The sequence below is a fragment of the Endocarpon pusillum genome (genome assembly GCF_000464535.1).
Source record: "Endocarpon pusillum Z07020 unplaced genomic scaffold scaffold4303, whole genome shotgun sequence".
NCBI lineage: Eukaryota > Fungi > Ascomycota > Eurotiomycetes > Verrucariales > Verrucariaceae > Endocarpon > Endocarpon pusillum.
Window position 1 is genome coordinate 171,232 of NW_006916414.1, and position 21,830 is coordinate 193,061.

General features: G+C 50.0%; 7 protein-coding genes across 7 annotated transcripts; 3 read left to right on the forward strand and 4 right to left on the reverse strand.

Annotated features, from left to right (window-relative positions):
- Positions 1 to 2,206: 2,206 nt before the first annotated feature.
- On the forward strand, positions 2,207 to 3,862 carry EPUS_05115 (uncharacterized protein; the record flags this gene model as incomplete). The annotated part of the gene is made up of 1 exon (XM_007805438.1): positions 2,207 to 3,862. One exon carries the CDS (start codon positions 2,207 to 2,209, stop codon positions 3,860 to 3,862), a length of 1,656 nt encoding a protein of 551 aa, XP_007803629.1.
- Positions 3,863 to 4,428: 566 nt separating this feature from the next.
- Positions 4,429 to 5,274, reverse strand: EPUS_05116 (uncharacterized protein; the record flags this gene model as incomplete). Its single annotated transcript, XM_007805439.1, has 1 exon — positions 4,429 to 5,274. One exon carries the CDS (start codon positions 5,272 to 5,274, stop codon positions 4,429 to 4,431), a length of 846 nt encoding a protein of 281 aa, XP_007803630.1.
- Positions 5,275 to 6,040: 766 nt separating this feature from the next.
- On the reverse strand, positions 6,041 to 7,453 carry EPUS_05117 (uncharacterized protein; the record flags this gene model as incomplete). Its single annotated transcript, XM_007805440.1, has 1 exon — positions 6,041 to 7,453. The coding sequence occupies one exon, from the start codon at positions 7,451 to 7,453 to the stop codon at positions 6,041 to 6,043; it is 1,413 nt and encodes a 470-aa protein (XP_007803631.1).
- Positions 7,454 to 8,553: 1,100 nt separating this feature from the next.
- EPUS_05118 (uncharacterized protein) lies at positions 8,554 to 9,468 on the forward strand (the record flags this gene model as incomplete). The annotated part of the gene is made up of 1 exon (XM_007805441.1): positions 8,554 to 9,468. One exon carries the CDS (start codon positions 8,554 to 8,556, stop codon positions 9,466 to 9,468), a length of 915 nt encoding a protein of 304 aa, XP_007803632.1.
- A 2,102-nt stretch (positions 9,469 to 11,570) lies between these two features.
- EPUS_05119 (uncharacterized protein) lies at positions 11,571 to 13,559 on the forward strand (the record flags this gene model as incomplete). The annotated part of the gene is made up of 1 exon (XM_007805442.1): positions 11,571 to 13,559. The coding sequence occupies one exon, from the start codon at positions 11,571 to 11,573 to the stop codon at positions 13,557 to 13,559; it is 1,989 nt and encodes a 662-aa protein (XP_007803633.1).
- A 1,070-nt stretch (positions 13,560 to 14,629) lies between these two features.
- EPUS_05120 (uncharacterized protein) lies at positions 14,630 to 17,002 on the reverse strand (the record flags this gene model as incomplete). The annotated part of the gene is made up of 1 exon (XM_007805443.1): positions 14,630 to 17,002. The coding sequence occupies one exon, from the start codon at positions 17,000 to 17,002 to the stop codon at positions 14,630 to 14,632; it is 2,373 nt and encodes a 790-aa protein (XP_007803634.1).
- A 1,079-nt stretch (positions 17,003 to 18,081) lies between these two features.
- EPUS_05121 (uncharacterized protein) lies at positions 18,082 to 20,642 on the reverse strand (the record flags this gene model as incomplete). Its single annotated transcript, XM_007805444.1, has 4 exons — positions 18,082 to 18,200; positions 18,286 to 18,537; positions 18,598 to 20,448; positions 20,543 to 20,642. The coding sequence occupies 4 exons, from the start codon at positions 20,640 to 20,642 to the stop codon at positions 18,082 to 18,084; spliced, it is 2,322 nt and encodes a 773-aa protein (XP_007803635.1).
- Positions 20,643 to 21,830: the final 1,188 nt, after the last annotated feature.

Consider the following 21,830-nt stretch of genomic DNA (forward strand, 5'->3'; position numbering starts at 1 on the left):
TTGCATAGCAACCATCAAGAGCTTTGAGGTACCATTCGATTGATAGTTGGCATCTACTATGGGATATTCTACCTTGAAGTTCGGCTTATAGAAGTCATATGCACGCTGCGTGTACGACCCACGGCGACACATTCTAACACAATGGGCGCCTTGTGACCAATCCACAGCGCCACTGCATCTGCGCCTCCTGCGGGACGGGCAGACCCTTGAATATAGACCGCGGTGTCGCCGGCGACCACGAGGGCATCTTTACTATCTCAGCTACTTGACTCGACCCGTTGATGGCATTGGAGAAGGCATTCGTTCCGCCATAACTGGCATGGATGGCCTCAATGCCTTCAACATGCAAATTCGCGCAGTCCTCGAAACGCTGCATAAGAACGCACTTGACCGATTTCAAGTTTGTCGAAGAGTGTCTTCAATGATCGCAGCCCATAAGCACAGTGACATATCTCACCTGTGGCAGGCCGACAGCCAATACTACTCAGAGACCGCATTTGACCTTCACAGCAGAGTACTTCCACCATTTGATTCGGACGCGCATGCCTGCACGGTCTCCCTCCTTCTCGGTTTGTTTTTCTGAAACCAGGCACATTCGATTACACGCCGTGTCAAATGGGTATGTTCTACCGCAATGAGCGGCATAGGCCGTATCTATCGTCTTCGGGCTACCATTCCTACGAGGCATGCATGAGATATCTGAGGCTACGGCGGTTGATAACTCTCCACTCCACCGATACCGAGCACTGCTCTGTCAAGCTTAGGACGGCTTGAGTGCCACCTACGTCGGCAGTACCGGGATGAGACAGCTAAGGTGCAAATTCTAGAGGTCAGCATCGTAGGGCAGTTTGTCACGGCTTCCGTTGCCTTGCACATCTGGACATTTAATAAACATATAGTTGGAGTGGAATGACAAGTTTCACGATACTCGTGGGATCGAAAGGTACATTGGCATGAGTGAACATCAGCTGTGGACAGGTCTGCGCCTCATCAGGAGAGCTTCACTCCTTTGGTGCCGTCAGAGAAATAGCAGCTACGCAGTTGGGGGAGTTTGGCGGAAAGCCGACTTGGTCGTTTGTGACTGAGCATCAGAAGGGAACCCAGTGAAAGATTCGAACCTGGCGAACCATAAGAAGATCCGATGTCATCGTGTTCTATTTCTGGCATCGCTATGAGAGTGGCTCTCTCTTTTTCTCCATAGCGCTGCAGGATTTTCGCTGCACCACATAATCAAACCATATTCCTTTGGCAACGCACCATGTTCAAACTGGCTGAATTCGGCTTGAAGTTGGGATTCTCAGATCATGTATTGACATAGCTTGTCGCTCCAGGTCTTTGGTACAGCCCGGTAGGTTCAGATTCTGGAAGAGCTCACATATTTTGGGGCATCATGCTTGTTTTCTGGAGAATGGTCCGCAATTTTCCTGAGTTGGTTGTCGATCCGAGAAGACAACGTTCGATATCTCAATCACTATGGTTGTACAGAGAAGAAGTCAATCGGTTGTAGTACCTTGATGATGCTGGGCTTCATCTATCATTCGCTTGCAGTACACCTTTGGACCGAACAGCACCCATGCCTTTTCCATGCCAATAACGGATGACACCATGAGACCACACGTTCTTTAACATGATCTCAAAAACTCTACCCAGCAGTGTCATCTTTCCAACTTGCTTCTAGCAATGTCCCTCACTGGACGCCTCTATGCAGAAATTGGTACTCAAGCTCGCTGAGTTAGCAAAGTATCTTCGGACCGTAGCAAATAGCAAGCCCAAACGCCAGTCTCCTCGAACTTCAATAACATCTGGTGGAGTATTTATATCACACAGGCCCGGAGTACCGCAGTCGCTAATACGTTCACAGCGATCGGCCTGATCTTGACACTATAAATGCTCTATTTGTCTTATGGTATGCTTGTTGGTTGGTGCTCTGAAGATCAACAATGTTGCGTAGAGTTGTGACTTTGAACTCTATTCTTGGTTTATTCATCTCCCTACTCCTCTCTATATATGAAATTGGTTGCGTTTGAGCTCTTCATCAAATTCTATGAAACTGGCATCGCATTCTCCTTCCGAGAGTCACGCTTACGGTCATTCATCACAGCTGACGACTCCAACATGTGTTACGCAAACGCCAGAAGCCTAAAAACAGCTAAGTTTCCTCCGCACGTTATACTCTCTTGCGTCTACAGATTCCCCAGCAATCAAAATGGGCTTACGTGACAGGATCCAATCTGCCATAACAGGGCTGCCTGCTCCGACTGAATCTGGGTACAGAAGAAGACCTCAAGCCGGGCCCCCAGCCGAAGTATCACGACCAGGTCAGAGACGAGCAAGCTCAGCTACCTCGACGAGTAACCCTAGATTTCGAGCCTCACGATTGGCCATTGAAGGTGACTCCGGTCCCTCGGCTCAATCTAGGTTCCGGTCTGGACAGCCAGCGATACAGAAGAACTCTACGAGTACTTCATCTTCCACAAGCTCCTCACAGCAAAACGGCACAACAGTCTCCGGCGCCAACCTTGCTTCAACTCGGCCTCCACCGAGGACAACTGCAAGCACACCGGTGCTCCCTCTCACGAGGATCTCGAGATCGTACGGCAACAACGACAAGCAAGAATCTTTTTCCCCTAATCCTTCACGCAGGCTTGCACTTGAAGGCTCTGGCTGTACGCCAGACAGTTGCTCCACAGCTGCCTCAAGGATAACGAACCGTGCGAATCTTGCAACCACACCCAAGGCCAAGGAATCGGAAGAAGGAGATCAACTCGCCCCTCTCAGCGAGCGAGAAATAATAGATGTCAGTGATGAAACCAGTCTACCACGTGCTGTGGAGAGTGCTCAGGGTCAGATTCGTGATGGAGTACAGCAACCGGTGGCGCAGCAGGCTACGCGCACAACAATTCCTTCACCACCGATCTCAATGCTACAACAAAAGCCTCCCTTAACGAGGACAGCTTCATCCGGCCGCACCGGCAACCCAAATCCAGCCTCTACGAGCACCAACCCGTCAAAGCTTGGAGCTCCACAGCCCATCTCACAACCGCCTGGGAGAAATCAGCCGCCTGAACGAATGCGAACTGGTAGCTCTGGGCCTCCCTCCATGACCAAAACATCGAATGGTGATACTGGGCAGCCCCAAGCGCTCTATCTTGGTGCCTTCGATATGGCAGATGCAGACCAATCCGCTCAGCAACGCACGCCGACCACTCGTGGTGGACCAACCCAACGCGGCACCCGCAGTCGGTCCAGCGACCTAGGCCAACGCCGCTCCTCCAGCCGCAGCAGCACATCCACTCACCGCACAACGGTGCTAGGTCACGGCTCCTGGTTCCCAAGACCCCTACTGTGCAGAGACGGCAGTTTCAACTCCACTCACAGGCCCTACTACGACTCTTACTGGGACTCCTGGGGCTACCACTACCCCTTCGACGCCCCGCCCTGGTACCCAACCCGCTACGTGCTCCCTCACCTCCAAACCACCTTCACCGAAGTCTCGACCAACTACTTCGAGCACGAATCGCCCGCCACGCCCGATCTCGACACCACCAGAGGCTCCGAGGTCATCAACCGCTACTACAACGGTTGGCGAGATGCGTATACCGAGGCGCTGTCCGGCAGCTGCCACGCCATCTCGGCGGCAGACCGGGCGAGGATCTTGGCGAACAGGGACGGGCTCCGGTCCAGGCAGGATGAGGCGATCCGGAGGCTGACAGATGGGGATCAGGCTGTGGTGCGCGAGACGCTGGATCAGGTCCGGGTTGATCGCCAGATGGCGGTTGACATGCCGCTGGCGCAGTTCAGGTGGGCGACGCCGTGGATTAAGGAGGTGTGGGTGAAGGAGCATGGGGAGATTCCCGGTTAGAGGGGTGCTGGGACTGGCTGGTGCTTTGTTATGTTGTTGGTGGCCGAAGGGTTGATCCGTTTCCTTTGCTTGGGCCTGCCGGCAAGGTGGAGCTCTTAGCTGAAGTCCTCGATTTGAGATCCCACTTAGTGTAAATGCAGAGGCACGGTCTACCATAGCTGGCAATCCCTTTTTCCTTCACAAATCCGTCGGGTCTTTTCACGTGTAATGCACATCCACAAAGACTCGGGTTATGAGCAGCTTCTGGCACGCTTCATCCTGTCCCATGTGCTCGACCTCTCTACACCGATTTCGAAGGTCCATGGAACAAACGACTTTCTGACCGTATGGTTTAAGTTGTTGCAACACGCATGGAAGCCGAGGTCACGAAGAACCAACACACGCAGGTCCTGCGATTGGAAGGCTATGCCTTCGATCTGTATTGCATGCAGAGGACGGACGTGAAAGTATCAGTGACATGTGCAGCCCGGAGACTGATGTGGAGACCCGCTTGAGAGGTATTATATTGTGTAAATATCATGAACTCGACAGAGTTCAATCACAAACAGACACTGTAAGCCTCTCGGTCAAGGCAGCCTTTGACCACTCCGCGTAGCCTGAGCGACCTGGCTTTGAGTCGTATTATCAGCATACCGCTGATAAGCCGGTATATACCGTTCTTTCGAGCTCGTCGTCTCCTGTACACTGCGCCTCTCTTCCACCGCAGCAGCCCATTTCCTCCACCGGGCCCACGTTACCTCGTCTTGGCCGCCTTGCCCGGGTCCAGGCATACCCAGACCGCCCGTCTTGAAGTGGTCAAAGATCCAAAGACGAATCAACCACGGCGCAAGGGCTATATCGACCATTGAAATATTCGCCCCGAGAAAGAACGGGCCCTCCGCATCAGCTTCCGCTGTGAAAGTCTTCAAGTGTGCGAGAAACTCCGCCCTAGCCTCTTCGATCGAGTACGCCGAATGCGGCTGGTGTTGGCAAAAGCGGTAGAACGCCGGGACGATGCGCGAACCCACAAAATCCGTCCAGATGCGGCATCTCGCTCTCTCGTACGGATGCGACGGCAGCAGACGCGGTCCGTGCTGGGCTGTGTCCGCGTACGACTCGTCCAGGTACTCGCATATGATGTTGCTCTCGTACAGTGGCTTTGTCTCTTTGCCGTCCGGACCGGCCGGACAGCCGAGCGTCGGCACCAGGCCGCGAGGATTCAGATCGAGGAACGACTGCGCTTTGTGGTACGGGTTGATCTCGATGTACTGGTAGGGGATCCGCTTCTCTTCCAGCACGATCCAGGCGCGCTGCACGAAGGGGCAGAACCAGCCCGCGTAGAGCTTGAGTGGCTGCGGCGCTGTGTGGACGGCTACGAGAGAGGCGGCTGCGCCGGAGGCTTGAGGGTAGAGCTCCGTGTCCACGGAGCCCATGTTGCTATAAGTTATGGCTTGTGGTTGGATGATGTGCGGAGAAGAACTCTGGAGAAGCTAGGTGCTATGGCTTGGATTCGAGGAGGAATTAGACGGCACAGCGGACTGCAGACACACAATCAGCGTTACTTACTGTTAAACCAAAAGAACTGCAGCTCTAATGGCTGCACTAACATATATTTTGTTTGACACTTGCTGACTTTCTTTTCAGTAGAGACATGGAGCAGAGTGGAAATGACGTAGTTGGTTACTGCATAAGTCTGCAGGTGACCTGATGTGGTTAGATCAGCCATGATTAGTACGATTACTCATTCCAGCTAAATCAATCCATCATCTCTGCGTAGTAGATGGATTTGATGCGAGTGCATGTAGAACAGTTGGACCCGGTCCAATCTGGGAACAGGTAGGTTCTCATTCCTCTGATTATGTCCTCTCTACCTTCGAGAACCAGCTCAAGAGATTGGATAACTCCCCAAATCGAGCCTGCCAGCTATCGCTGATTGCCTTGATCATATCTACGGCGGATTGCTTCCTTCAAGCAGCCTTACGCTCGCGGTGCTACAGATATCGAAAAGACCTCCAAAATGGTTCGATTTGCTGTCTATTGAAGCACGATCACCAGCATTTGCTCTCTGGGGTACCTCATGGTCCAAGCTGTTCTAGTGGGTATACTCTAGCTCGAAAAAAGAGCTCTTCAACTTTGACTTCGCAGAGCCCCTTGGGCATACGCACAAACTTAGCATCCATGATGATTCCCCCATATCTATCATTCTCCAAGGAGACGCCGCTGCAGGCTCCAATACTCTTTTCCCTGCTCGATATCGCGCAGCCACTCGCCAACCGTATCCGTGTTGGAACGAGAGTCGCAAAGCTGAACCGCTACCTCAAAATCAGCTGACCTTTCAGAGGTCCTATACACGTCAACCCAGTATGGTTCTAGTCTTCTCATCTCGGCCAAGAACAGATTCCGGAGTTGTGCCTTCTCGAGGGATATTGCCTCCTCCTTTGCAAGCTGGCTGACGATGGACCCATTGTCCATCCGCTTTGGACTATCGTCACCCATTTCATCGATGTACCGTGACACCAGAAACTCTGGCATCTGGCATGCTTTCCAGAGCGGAACAGCAGACACGCCGTCCCAATCCAACAGAGCTGTCAGCTGCCCCTCCTCATCGACGAGCACATTGTAGCCTGACATGTCGTAATGGTGCAGCGTGGTGGTCTCTGGTATCACTTGGTCAGGATAGGAATCTTCTCTCGGAAAGAAGTTAGGCAGCTGCTTTTGAATTCTTCTTGCGGTCAAAGAGTATTTGCTTGCGAGAAACTTTTGCCGTTGTTCCAGCACAGGGTTCTTTAGAATGGCAACGGAGTCTGTGAGCACGAAAGCTAGCCGTGCTGCCAACCAGTCATAACTGCAAGCAAACGGCCCGCGATAGATGTCGTAGTGCACTCGTTTGTGCCAGAGGAATGACATCTGCACGATGCGACCGATTCTATACCTTGCGGATGGGCCATTCTTTCCGGCCTCGCCGCTGGAAGACAAGTCAGCATCTCCAACCCCAACAACAGAAGATTCATCTGTGTGAGCATTCTCGGCACGGTGAGGGGTTCGTCCGATGATGTCGCAGTCTGTTTGTTGTGGAGATGCATCTGCCGCTTGATAGAGGTTGCCAATCCCATGGAATTTGCTGCGGAACATTTGGGCCACAATCTCTGCAATCCTTCTGACAAGATCTTCTTTCTGCTTCCGCGTCATATACCTGTATCGATGGCACAAAGGTTGCCCTGGCATCATTTCCATGATTGTCCATGCAAAGCCAAGTTCATTCTCATGAGACGGATCGAATGCCACAACGCGAGGAACAGGTGCGTTTGTGTGTTCGCGTACGTAGGTCATTGTGGCCACATCGCTGGACACTTTGAAACCAGGATCCACTGGCAGCGAAACTCGAAAGATGAAAGACCGTTCATCTTTACCACCTCTTGGACATCGGACGAGATAAATCCTGTTGAAAGCACCCTGCATGAAATAGTCGGCAGTACACTCATCGTCTTTGCTGAAATGAAGATGCTGTCTGGCAAGTTTGACGATGACTTGGACATTAGGATCGTGTGTCCATGTTGGTTCCGCTTCATAACACTGATTCAACTCCCATCTAAGGCCCGGTTGAAGGAGCATCGAAGCTGCGACCTTTTTGAGGATATGCGGGTGGCTCTCAAGCCTTGCAGATGCCGCAAATGCTTCAGTTGCGCGTCAAAATGTCCTACATCTACGATGTTTTGGGACGTTCAGGTGGAGATCGGTAGCCGTAGATTCAATGTGAAGAAGGTGAGCTAGCAGCTGAGCGCAATCTGAGGAAGCTGTACCAACAGGTAGGTCGCTCTTTGGTCTGGCAATATATTCAATAAGAGAAAAGGACGGAGATGGAGATCGGCGATGGAGATTGGTAGCGGTAGAGTTTTCGTAAGGAGTATGAGGTGTGCGGTGACTGCAATCTCAGAAGAATGTCAGAACGGGCAGTTACCCTTTGTTCCACTATGGTCACAGGGAAGGACTGAAGCGCTGTATCCTAGAATCATAAGCTTCACACGAATGTTAAGACACAATGAAGAAGTCTCGTTAGTGTGAAATGCGGCTTATTGGTGAATTCAGTGAAGCGGGTAGTGCCCCTGGACGGAAGGCTTCTTCCGGCAACAGCAGACGAATACGGTATCTTGTCTTTGAAAAGGATAACCCATCCTCAACATCAAGCCAATGGACCCGGATGTCACATCTAGCCTGCTTGTAAGAGCGGGTGGAGGCGGATCTGGCCGAGTTTAGATTCGTAACATGTGCCATAATGGCTCTATAATTGTCAAATAGCACAAGCTGATATTCTGCCTATGAAATTCCGACACCCAGACTGGCTCACCTTACGGACCACCATAGTTACGAAGTACTTGCACCAGAATTTAGATAATCTCTGCATGTTCAATGACTGGCCACAATGCTTGAGAAAGAGTACTTGTCGGCCAAGTAAACATCCTGAAGATTGAAGGGACAGGGTTTGTATGCGTTCCCCTTTCCCAGCATCCTGGCAAGATCTGCGGCCCTCCGGCCCGTGCCGGCACAGCCAAGCAGCAAATCTCTCCCATTGCCAAGAAGGTAAACAAAGCAGGTCTCCAATTCTGGCTCATCGATGAAAAAGACAAGCTACATCGTCTTGACATCCATACGGGTCAATAACGCTCTATCTATACAATCAGCATTCAAAGATCCGATAAAACTAATGCTTAGTCATGACGGAGATCGATCAGCTGCCAACCGACCTGCAACCCCACCCGAATCCACTTCCGAACCCCCACCATCGAAAAGTCGAACTTCAATCACCGCTCGACCTGACCTATCTTCAGGAAAACATTGCCGCTGCTACAAAGCAAAAACTCGATCTGAACTTTCCACTCGATGCTGCAACCAGGCCTACGACTGGAGAAGGAGATGAAGGAAAGGATCAGGTGCAGAACAGGGCAGAAGGGAAGGAAGACCCGATGCGCGTCCGCGTCGCAACACTCGTCAACCAGTTTCTGAACACGACGTTTGACTATGCAAGCCATTCGATAAGCATCAATGGCAACGATGTCCATACCGCGCTACAAAACCCCTCATCTGCCTTTCCCAGCACGACCACAAGTTCAAACATTATCACCCATCCGACGACTACATCCTCCTCAGCCATATCCAATACACAACCTCAGTCACATCCAGAAGCCGAAAGAGAAGGCGTCCATTTCTCCTACGAAGCATACGATCCTCGTCTCTCCACTAAGCTCGCTTCCTTATACGCCGAGCTGGAAAGGGAGACCTTGGCCGTGAGTCAACTAAGGAGAACGGCGCCTGCTGAGGGGGCGAGAATGGTCGGGGAGGCGCTACTTAGAAGCATCAAAGAGGATGAGGAGAGGAATCACACGGAGAGCTTCAGCGACGGGCAGGGTGCTGAAGGAAGGCTGAAACTTGATCCATTACCGGAAGGATGGAGGGAGGAGACCGCTGAGATGTATGAGCGGGGTTTGGCAGATCTGAGGAGGCTTGCTGGCGGGCTGGGCAGTGCGGGTGCCAGGGATACATCATCATTGCGCAGTCCTGAGGGAGGTAGCTTGACGGAGACAGTGGGGAAAGTGCAGAGAGCTAGGGATGTTACAATGGAATTTGAGTGACTACCTTCATATTCATGATATGAATTCCACTGGGAAGGCGTTTGTGGTGCGCACCTGATACGCCGGTCTGTCTTATGCTCGCTCTCGAGGTTTACACGGTGAGTCGGATCCTGTCCCCTATTAAATCATTTGCGCTTCTTGAGACCGTCAAGTCAGCCCGGGCCGTACTCGATTCATTCAGCTGTGGTTCAGGGGGAGGGCTAGACGACTCGAGTGCAGGCAGATGGTACTAAGTAACATACTCGCCAAGGCCAACAGCTTATACAATTTTACAAACCTTAACTTCAAGTTGGAAAAGAATCCCTTTATCAAAACTATATCGGTCTACCAATACCTCATTGGCCCCACTTGTCATTTTACAACACCTTTTGCATAGCGCGGTAACAAAGGTAGGATTGCAAGTTCTTTTCTTTCCGTGCTACCGAGTCTAGTGATACCAAGGCATCTCGTTCCAGTGTTCCCCTGACTCATTTTTGTTAGTTCTGCACTTGTCCAGCCGCCCAGTGGTTTGTGTCTTCAGCTCTTCGGCAACATTTGCTAAGTAGTTGGTACACCACTAGACACCCCAACCAGCTAGCAGACAGCCACCTTCCCCCTTTTCTGTCCTTGCGAAAAGTAATGTAACAAAAGAAGAAAGGCGTTTTTCTTATGTACCAAGATCATACTTTGAAACTATATGTACTGCACTGGAGATGCCTATCCAACGTCTGCCCTCGAGTACACTCGAAACGCGGCACTGTATCCGCAGCCACCGCCATGTCCAACCACGCCGCCTTCTACATGGACAGATTACTGACTCCGAAGCCAAGGGGAAAGAAATCAACATCCTCCACAGGCTGACCTTATGGAAACGAAGGGTCAACTTTTTTTATCCACATATACTACTCTTCAATTCGTCTATCTTAATTCGACTACGTGTTTCTGGATCCCCTTCACAAGGACTATCAGTCCGCTCGATGGCGTTAAAATTTAACTCTTCAAGTGTTTTAAACATGATGAATGTTTTTCAAAAAGAGTATGGTCTCCATTGATAGATGCCACAATATCCTGCACCGAATCTTGACCACTCCAAATTCCATTTTCACTTTGAGACCTGAGCTCACGTGACTGCAACCTGAGCGATGAATAAGCAGCCCTGAGCTGTAGCTGTGCAAGGCCTGAGCAGCCCTGAGCAGCCCTGAGCAGCCCTGAGCAGCCCTGAGCATGGACTGAACTCTACCCTGAGCTCCCCGTGGGGGCCAGATTCTGGGCCAGTCTCCCAGCTCGGAGCCCAGTTTCGTGCCCTTCAGATTGTTGGGTTCCAATTTCCGGCCTCTATCACTCGCGTACACTTGCCAAAGCAACTGTTTAATACATTAAGATCGAAGAAGAAGAACGAATAAATCAATTAAAGAATTCTAAAACTCGAACTAGAAAAGAAACAGAATTCGGAATCAGATTGATACGTTGAGCAAGATTGATACGAGGACGTATCAATTCGACGGACGTCTCTAGATTGTTACAGAGAAGAAGCCGCTTGACACACGTAAATAGCTTCCGTCTTGCTGTTCCTCAGCTTCTGTTCTTATCTTCTTTAGCTATGACGAATCAATCCGTTGCTCCACAATATCCGCCGTCCGCCCTCACGCATAAACCATGAATCACACGCTCTGAGGCCCATATAATATCAATTGCTGCTGTCTGGCTTTGCCTTCTCCCTCGCTGAACGAGGTGTTTAGACAAGAAGCTGTTCATTGAAGACTGATAATGATATTCGTGATTGTCTTGACAGCAACTGGATCCAACGCCAAGACTTGAGATCTCGTGCTAGTGCGACGCTAGCATTAGTCTGCGCTGGGCCGGTCAACGTAGAAATTGTGAGACGGACGCCAAGACTGATTAGTACAAAGACTCTGTAGAAATACTACGTATATCGTAGTAAATGCGGGGGAAAACTGGAGTAAGGCATCCAATCAAAACAGACCGCGTTTAACCTTGGCAGGTTGACTTCTACAGCACAGCTTGACTTTAGGCAAATAGATAGGCCACCGTTCAGATATATCTAGAAAATCGTGGAGCTTCTTCCGGCGGACTATCTCTTCTTAATTATAGGAAATGTGAGCATGCCGGGCATTATTTACCAACCTCTGAACCACAAGCGGAGAGAGATCCGATTGCTGATACTGAAGAGCTCAGTAACAGATCAACCAGGGGAAAGCTCTAATGATCGTGATCAACCAATACAATACAGCTTCCATATCACGTCGCTAGCCCTTTACAGCAACAAATTCGAGAGCGACATTTTTAACAACAGCGGCATTGGCACTGCGGCATGGGGACTCAACGAGCTACAGAAATTCGTGCGACGGGCCGCAGGGCAGAAACCAGCTGGGTACACCGCGCTGTCGTATGTTTGGGGCGACCCAGCCTGCGTTTGCGACGTAGAGATCGATGGTCAACAGGTGAAAATCCCCAGAAACCTGTTCGAAGCGCTGACGAGTGTGCGTGTTAATACGTCTTCACGGGTCCTTTGGGCAGATGCCCTTTGTATCAACCAGGAAGATGATGTTGAGAAGTCATGGCAAGTCCAAGAAATGGCGACCATCTACCGCCGGGCCCAGAGTGTCATTTCATGGCTGGGTGGTGCCACTGGGCAGACTCGAGTCGCCTACAGCGTCTTTCGAGATCTCCAAGGAAAGGAGGATTGGTCCAATATGTCTTTCCTCAATGCCTTTCAAAGTCGTGCAACATCAGGCGCAGCATTTGAGGAAGAGGTCGCGAGATTGGTGGATGACCCTGAGCGGTGGACTGCCATGCTCGCAATTCTCGATCGTCCTTACTGGACACGGATGTGGATCTTTCCCGAACTGGCTTGTGCCCGGAATCGCTTCTTCCTGTGCGGGGATGAGTTGTTGAAAGACATTGATCGGACTGTGCAGCGCTTGATAGCATCTCCACATCTCGTCGGTAAAGCCGCCCTCGACTTGATGGCTGAAGAGCGGTCTTCGATGATCCTCGCGGCGCGCGGTCTCACGTTCCGCAGCCCAGAGGGACTCGCGATCGATGAGCGGAAAGCACGCCGCCCGCTTCTGGTCAGATTGCTGCGCAATCTCAGCACGCTCGTCGCGTCTGACGAAAGAGACCTGATCTATGCGCTGCTCTCGATCGCTGATGACAGGGTGGTGTTGGAGATCATTCCAGACTATTCGAAGACTGTTGTCGATGTGTTCACTCAGGCAGCCATGGCATTGCTTAAACAGAACCACTTGGAGGTGTTTCTCGATGCGGTCAGCAGTGAGGCATCACAAAGACTCGGCCTTCCGTCGTGGGCTCCAGATTGGCCGGAGTGGAGGGACCTCAAGCTTAACCACGATCTCTATCGAGTGTGCGACTACAAATTCAAACAGCGCTCGACTAACCTCCATTTTAACACGAGGCATGTCACCTTAGACTGCTACATCGTTGACGAAATCATGCTTACGGGTGAGCCATATCGTACAAAACCTCCTATCGCCTCAGCCACTATGCGGGGTTTCAAGCTCTGCGAGTGGCTCGAGTCAATTGAGTCAGCAATCTGGGACCACTCTAGATACATCAAAACGCAAGGCGAGAGCTCGACGGGACGCAAACAGGACATTACTCTCCGACTCCTCTCCGCTGACGCATTGTTTGAACCTCCCGCCCGAAGGATTCCCCGCAATCTGCCCCCAGAGAGCATCAGCGATATCTACCACAAATTACGAACAGCAGACTCCCTGACAGCGCTGCGCGACTATATGGGACAGGCATCAGTGCAGAAAACTTTCACAAATGTAGGTAGCTATTTTTCCGCTGTGCGGCACACACTTTTGAGGAACAATGGTGCGCGACCGTTTCGAACCGTGGGGGGATATTCGTGCCTCTCTGTAGAAGGAGAATGCAAATTTGGCGACTCCGTGGTCATCGTGCCCGGACTCGATATCCCACTGATACTGCGGAAGACGGAACCGGGGCACGTATCTGAGAGTCCGTACTCTTTGGTAGGTGTGGCGTATGTTCATGGGATTATGGACGGTGAGTACTTCTCCCAACGGACTCCACGTCCGGAGAGACAGAGAGTTACCTTATGCTGAGATGGCATGCTGCTAAGATGACATGCATCCATCTAATGATAATGCTTTGACCTGTCATCCGGTTGAGTTGATCTTTCGGCCTGTTGAAGCTCCTCGTAGGTTCAGCATTATAAGCCTTGTAGTTACACACAGGCGGACGGTTTGACGTACCAAACCTTTTGGATCTTACTTCTACCTAGTAAGGATCAAGCTCGGCTGTATCTCACAAGTGACGTTTAGCATTAAGCGTCGTGTTGGTGACTGCGATTACTGATCGTGCTCATCTAATGCTCAGGTAGTGGAGATACTCAAGGTCATGGCTAACCACAAGATCGTTTAAATTGTTGAGGGATTGCGGTGGCCAAAGGGCATTCTAGGCATAGACACAGTATCTGAAGGTCCTTCGGTCTGTCATTGTCCTCTGAGTTCGGATGAAGTATTAATTGCTTTGCTAGAGAATCCATGGCTCTCTCAGAAGGGGACGGTAGCTGCGGGCAAGATATGGGTCGCCAATAATAGCAAGAGCTCAGAAACGGGACTGAGTACGGGTGAAGCGAGACTGAGGCCCCTGAGCAGCACCGAGACAGAAGGTGAGCGAGAGGGTGAGCAGCGGGAGCAGTGGCGGTGCGGCCTGAGCAGAGGCTGAGCCGAAGTCGAGCCGGGTGACTTATTCCTGAGTCAGGCCGTAAAAACGGCCAACCCAACTGGGTGCCAAGGCGTGGTTAAGATTCGGTGCAGGATACCACAACATCCACACCCGAATCTTGACCTCTCCTAATTCCATTTCCACTTCGAGACCTGAGCACACGTGACTGTAACCTGAGCGATGAATAAGCAGCCTTGAGCTGTGGCTGTGCAAGGCTGTTCTGAGCCTGAGCAGCCCTGAGCAGCCCTGAGCATCCCTGAGCATCCCTGAGCATTGACTGAATTCTGTTTTCTTCATGCTAAGCATGCTCTTGAAGCATCATCACCGCATACTCATTCTTCTCGGCACGTTCACAAATCCCACTCCAAGAGTGTGTTATTGGCAATTGCACCGTTTTATTACGTACATGGCATCAGTCATCACATTGACTTGTAACGGCTCGAAATCAAGCCTCCTTCAAACCTTCCAGTCCCTTTCTAAACCTCACTTGACCATCATCATTCTCTGCAAGCACGAATATCTGATTCGCCAAACCCTGTTGCTTCAACTTCTTTTCGACCTTGTCGTCGATAGCCTGAGTGGAGTCTTCCTTATCCAATATCTCATCAACTTCAGCTCGAAGTGTCAAGACTTGAGCATAAGACTGCCACGATTGATCGATTGAATTGATTGTTTTTGCCCATCCACTGGAACCCCCCAGTGTGATGAATGTGAACGCAGTCAAAGCCATATGCAGCAGAAGACCAATTAATACAACGATGAAGCCCGTGGACTTGACTGGCTGGATAGCCTGTTCTGTAAAAGTCATGATCTGAGTGGACTCGTTCTTGAAGAGAGGCATGTACTTATAATACCGGTCTGTGATCAAGGTATGTTGCATTGCTTGCATTGCCAGGGCAGGTGAACCGGTATCTTGTATGATATGCTGAAACAAACCGACACGAGATTCATGTACAGGTTTGAGGCTGTCTCCCATGTAAAGGGATAAAGGAAACCATGCCCGGGGGGATCTTTGCAGGTTGGCGTGGGTAACGAATTGGTTAAGATCGCTTGACACTGGATTGATTGGCACATCGGATTTACTGCGCATGATCTCAGTTCTTTCCGCCTCGAGTTGTCCATAGAGTTCTGCTTCATCGAGTTGCATGATGCCCCGCTCTTCTGTATCAGTTTGATTGCCTGTAGCACCTATCTGTAGAATTCCATCCGACAGTGAGATCGGCTCATCCTTGGATGTTTTCCGCTGTGCCTTCACTTGAACGTTTTTGACGTACGCATACGCATCTGAGCAGTAACTCATGTCGATAACCATGTTCAAATTCTTGATAGGGAATGTGATGTTATCTAGTTTATAACGACCGGTATACTCGACTGATACAGCCTGAGTTGACTCAAGGCGTGTCCAAGGACCGATGCCAGTGGAATTCCAGGCACTACTATCATTAGCAGCGAGATACCAGTCATCAGTTATGACAGTTTCGTTTATCCTGATTACAGAGTAACCACTCTCCTCGTAGGGCAATATAATGTTAGTGACATTGATGAGGAGGTCTGAGTAACCTATGGAGCCTTCATAGTTGAAATATCCGCTATCCATACTGATGTCGGGATCGAACGGCAACCTGGTCCTTTGTGTGTACTCCTTCGTCCAGGTCTGATTCAGTATAGTGTGCACCTTTGTGGTATTGTATGCTGTATCTATCCCGCTCATGAGCCCGAAATTAGTGTTTGCACCACTTCTCAGAGCGTCAATGAGCGGACATGTCATTAAGGTCCAAATTCCGGAGAAACTAGTAGTAGGGATGAGAGAGCAATTGAACGATGTAGAGTGGTTCGCTGTGACCATGGGGGCCACTAGAGTCAATGGCTCGACGTTCCCAGTGAGATAAAGGCCCTCCGTACCAGTCCAAACTAAGCTTATGTTGGTGACCTTAGGCTGAGAACAAATCCATCGAGCGTCGTAAATTGATGCGTTGCCCTCGAAAGAAAGTATCCTGGATCGATGGGTTTCGGTAGATACAGGTAGGAGGGCCCGTATCATCGGGCCGGTATCATCAACTCTAGAGTCGTTGGATCTTTCTTCACGTTGCGAAAACTCGGCAAATACGGGATATGTAGTTTCGCTGGAAATCAACCCATCCGTGTAGAAGTTTTCCGACAGAATCTCGGGGTGGATCAAGGGCATGACCGCGGTACGGGAACTATTAGCAGGTGTTTTAACGTCATCGGTAGCAAGATCCGAGATGAGTAATGTTGAGCTGAATTGGAGCAGTATGGTGAGAACCCCAGATATAAGTGTCAGGGAGAAGACACATGGACTGAGACAGTATTTCGCTGATCTGAAGAAGAGATACAGTAATTCGAGAGGGCCACTGTTACTATATCGCATGCTGGAAATTCGAGGTATCTTATTCAATGCAACACCAGTCCTCATGGCAATTAATGCTAAGACTGAGGTGTTTAGCATCATGTGATATGTGACAACTGTTCTGATAATCACAGCGCTCATTACCACCGAAGTTGAGACCCAGTTCGACAGAGCGATCCGCGACCAGTATGAACCTGTACCCTTTCCGAACCAAATGAAGGACAGATAGGCGATAACTGCGAATAAAATGATAAAGCCGATTATCATAGTGCTGATGATTCTGAGACCCGAGCTCCACTTAAACTGCGGTCTTCTTGATATAATTTTCCGCTCGCGTGACTTCACAGAACTCAGAGGTGGTAGGTCTTCAAGTAAGATTTCATCGTCTCGTAATCGCTCAATGCTGGACAGTGAAGGGACAGCCTCGTATCGAGATGAGGATTGCGCCATGAATAATAATGCTCATGTATTGAACAAATATCTGTACAAAGATAAGAGAGATAAATCAATAAAAATGGTGTAATAAGAAAGGTAAAAGGCTGAACTCTCAAGGCGAGAGTCTAAACCCCTTTTCACTCAAATCAAGCACCCTAGAAGCGCCGCAACCCAGGAAAGGGTTGTCTCAGGGCAGCCATTTTTCAATTCGGTTCCAATCCACCGTCGGCCCTTCGGCCCTGTTCCTGGACGCCCTTGCCACGTAGCCGTGGCCTAATACGTGGAGTCCTTTGGACCCACCGCAACGCTCATACTACTGTAACGCTCAACTTTTGCTTAAGTTATTACATCATCTATCTAATAGAGAAGTACCGCCAAGCTCATGCAATTGGCTGTTGCGGTTATAATCTTAAAAATGCGGCCCGCGGGAATCATCGTCTCATGTCTGTAAGTACCTAGATTTACAGTGGGTTATTACCAAGTAAGGTAGCTACTGGGACGATCAAGGCAAGAGAAGACAAAGGCACGTATGTCTGAAACCTGGGACTCAGTAGTGTTCAATCATGTGAACAGGTTTCCATCACAGTAAGGTATTTAGATGGTAGTGTGTTATGTCACCGCTAATATGTCCAGATTTTATCCTTTCCCTATATTGTACTCCGTAATGTCAGGGCACAACCTCTTAGGTAGGAGTAAGCGCGCTCCATGCGTGACCTCATCCAGGATCTACATTAGAGATCCTCTACGGCCTTGCCATTGGTGAGAGGGAGATCACGCTGGCTCGTATATAAACATCCTGATCCGCCGCTGTGCTTCCCCTTTATCCATTTCTTACGTCAGCCCGTCAGCCCGTCAGATCCTCTCACTACCTAATTCTCCTGACCTCCTCCCTATCCTCCCACAGGGCCCCTTTCTCGGATTTATTTTTCATTGTACATACTATCAAAAAAACAGTAAATCCGATAGCCACACGAAGGGCCAGATATAACAGGCTTGCTTAATTCCATACCTATCCCCCCGGGGTATTATGTTGCAGATACGATGTTAAAGATGCAAGTAATATGAGAGTGGGACAGAAGACAGAGTGAGAAGTATCACCCTCTTCCTTTCTCCTTCTTCGTGGTCTTTTGCCTCAAGACCTCTTGGTATTCATTGTGGTCGGTGGTCCGGACGTTCTCGAGCGAGGTGACCTCGTCGACGAATAAGATCCTTTCTGTTCCGGCATTGAGTTAGCGTGGCGATGTTTCAAACAGGAGTAAATTTAGGACTTCTTGGAGAGAGAAAAGGTTTCTCCTCACCTTCCACGGTGGCAAATTCCAACTCAAGGGTCTTCACCCTGTCGTTGACGATTGCTTGCTGCCACTTCTCGGTCCGCGGGTACCGAAAAACGGACAGGTCCCAGCTGTTGATCCCATCATCCCCTTTCTGATCGGCGGTTAATACACGCATCGTGAAGCAAGGATTCTTGGATTCAATAACCACCCTCTTGCAGCCGGACCTCTCATTCCGGCATTTGCATGCAGTCGGGTTGATATGAATTTTCGGGTCCACTGGTCTGAGGATTAGTAAATGATGTTTCGACGTTGGAGTGCCCGTGGTATCAAACTTACGGGTCAGGTGGAGGAAGGTATATCTTGCGTTGCATTTGGTGAAGAGGATGAGAGCCGGCAGTTCTGGCTTGACAAATTCCGTGCCCCTGCCTCGAGGACCTTGAACAGGCGTCATGACGCTGGCTCGCGACGTCCCAGTTTTTCCAGACGCGATGGAGAAATGTCTTTGCGTTTCACGACTTCCGCTCCTAGATGTGGATGTAAAGCTCCATGCCTTGGAAAACTTTCGTCCTGTGGTGGGAGTTCCATAACCGGAGGTTCTCGTCGTGCTCGACAGCACAGTCATGCCAGGTCTAATGTTCTGAGCCTCGACGCTCTTTGACTCTGCCAATGAAGATGTTGTCGATGATGGATTTTCATGAAACGCGTCCGCGAAGGGTGTGCTTGGAGTTGGCTCCCAACCTAGGAAATCGACGGAACTTCCATTTTGGCCGTTGGAAGTCGGAATTCGAAGAAGGGAGCTTGAATCTGAACCCTCGGATGAGTTTGGGTCAAGAAGCGCCGGTAAGGGCTTGAACTGCCAGAGCTGCAATATGCCTTGCCCATAATTGCCAGGCTCCTTGGACCCATTGATACACCAGCGAGCCACTGGCATATCATGATGAACTCGATAACCTGTTAATGCTCGTTGCAGCTTCTGGACGTCTTCGGGGCTTTCAAAAGCGAACTCCTTCGCCTTTTTGCCCTTCTCATTTAAGAGGAGCAAGTTGTAGCGTGGCGACAAGCCTTGCGCTGGGCTTGCGTAAGCGGGAACAAGTCGATTTCTGGCCATATTTAATTCAACTTCCTTGTCATACAGAGCTACTAGAGTGTCCGCTTGCCTCATGGAGGTTACGAGCCGGAAGTCAGCGTCACTCTCACGGAAGACTAACAAGGCACACTCCCGGTTGCCGGTGGTTGGCGAAAGGTCTATCTCCAATATCTTCTCCTCGATGGGTCCCGCTTTCCCAGCATCCAAGGGGTCGGGATTGACCTCTTCGCCCTGGCTGATAGCATAAGCGTCACTCGCCAGCACAAGGAGGCTATGAGCAGGAAGTTTACCCAATTCTCCTGTTTCGAAACGGTGTACCTGACCTTTGAGGTCATCTTCTAGTTCTCTCATGTAATCGGCCCAAATAGATTCGGTGCTGGTGGCCTTAAAATGGTTGCTCTCCTTTAGCTTTTCCAGGATCCAGGTTGATTTGGCGAGGTTCAGATATTGTTGCAACTCCGGTATTTTGCCACTTTGAGGCGTCGGATTGAAATGGATAGTTCCTCGGGCGAAGTGGAATGTTAAGGCTCTGAAACCCTCTTCTAGCGGCCACGATGACCCGTCTTTCAACCACACTGGTGGACAAGCCTGAAGCTCGGCCTCCAATTTCGCCTTCAACTCGATCGAAACGATGCATTCCCACAGCGCGGGAGACGACCCAGGGCCATTCATCATCACTCGTTCTAAATTAGCTAGTTGCCTTCTCATTTGTTGAATTTGTGTTCCGTTTCTGATGAACGCTTCGAATTCAGCAGGCTTCGCATAAAAGTCGACCATGGTGATATGGAGCCTTAATTTTGCCATGAGGTTATCGACTGCTCCTTCAGCAGATAACCACCAGCGAAGGTTTGAGGTTGCCGTGGTGCGGCCATTCTGCAGATAACCATGGCGACTCAACAGCGACTCGCACTCTTTTAGAGTTTGGTGAAAATCTCCCGTCAGCTGAGGCCACAACGCGTCCGCCGCATCGGTGTTGTACGGATCGCTATGCCATTCTCGCCGGGGGTATTGCTTCTCGTATTTTCTGAAACCCTCTTGTAGTCGCTGTAGACTACTCCTCAAAGTGTTTATGTGCTGGACGAATTCCCGATATTTGTGATCTAGATTTCAAAAGACGTTGGTTATGTCCTTGATCTGTAAAGAGCATAGACGAAGTAAAGGACCAAGCTATGGCTAATCACGGGCTGAACTCACTTGCACCTTGATCCTCAGTGTAGCATTTGAGGTAGATTTCTCTGGCCAGTTGAATCGCCTTTGTAAGGTCCACGAGCGAAAGGCCAAAGGGAGCGGCCATAACTGTTCGATGGTTGAAGCATAGAGACTGCTATCACACAACCAGCGGGTCCGGGACCTTGAGGATCAGAGTCGAGAGGCCGAAGGGCTGATCTCATGGGCTGATCTCATGGGCTGATTCATGGGCTAAGTACTGGAAGTGGGGGATTGAGTGACTGAGCAGTCAAAAGTCAGCCTTGATGGCGCCCTCGTTCGTTATGTATAGGTGCCAATTGGCCTGTCCTAGCGTTAGTAATGGGGCGGATACTAGTACTAGTAGTAGCCCAAGGGTCTAGACCGGGACTTGGCGTCCTGGGCACGAAACATGGGCTGCAGCGGCACGGTGGTGATTGGTAGGGAATACAGCCAGTACTACGTACACTTGCTGTGGATCAGACACGGCTTTCTGTCGAAAGAAAAGGCGAAGGCTGAATGCACGGAGGAGTGATATGTGGACTCAATATATTCCAAAATCAAGAGACGCGATGAGTCGATGCTAGGAGTCGGTGTCTTACTACGGCTACAGGCCTAATTTTTGCACCCCCCCCCTGGTCAAAATATCTTACAAACGCGTTTTTTACATGCGCATCCCTGTCAGCATCCCTGTCGCTATTTTGCACGAATTTTGTCATTCTGCAAATTCTACGAATTCTACAAATTCTATTAATTCGATATGGATACTAATGAGTCTGATAGACCCTCTACTCCTCCTTATTCCTCTCATTCCTCTCATTCTACTCGAGATCAACGTTTACAAATTCAAACTCTACACGACGCAGGCCATACGTACAACGAAATTCGTCAGCAGTTACCAAATCTCACTCTATACCAAATCAAATATGCTATTCGCAATCGATTAACACCTAAAAAGCACACTGGACGGCATTCAATTATTACTGAAGAAGAACTTGAGCAAATTATTGCGTGGGTTTGTTCTTCTGCAGCTAATCGACGTACACCATGGATCCAGATCCCTCTTGCTATGAAGATCAATATCGGATGGTATGCCATTCGAAATGCTCTACGAAGAGCAGGCTTTTCGCGTCGAGTTGCTCGCCGCAAACCTCCTATTTCCGAAAAGAATCGAAAAGCGCGTTTTCAATAGGCTTCTGAACATGTCAATTGGACGTACGAACAATGGAAAAAGATACTATGGAGTGATGAAACATGGGTTAATGGAGATCAACATACTAAAACGTACGTTACTCGT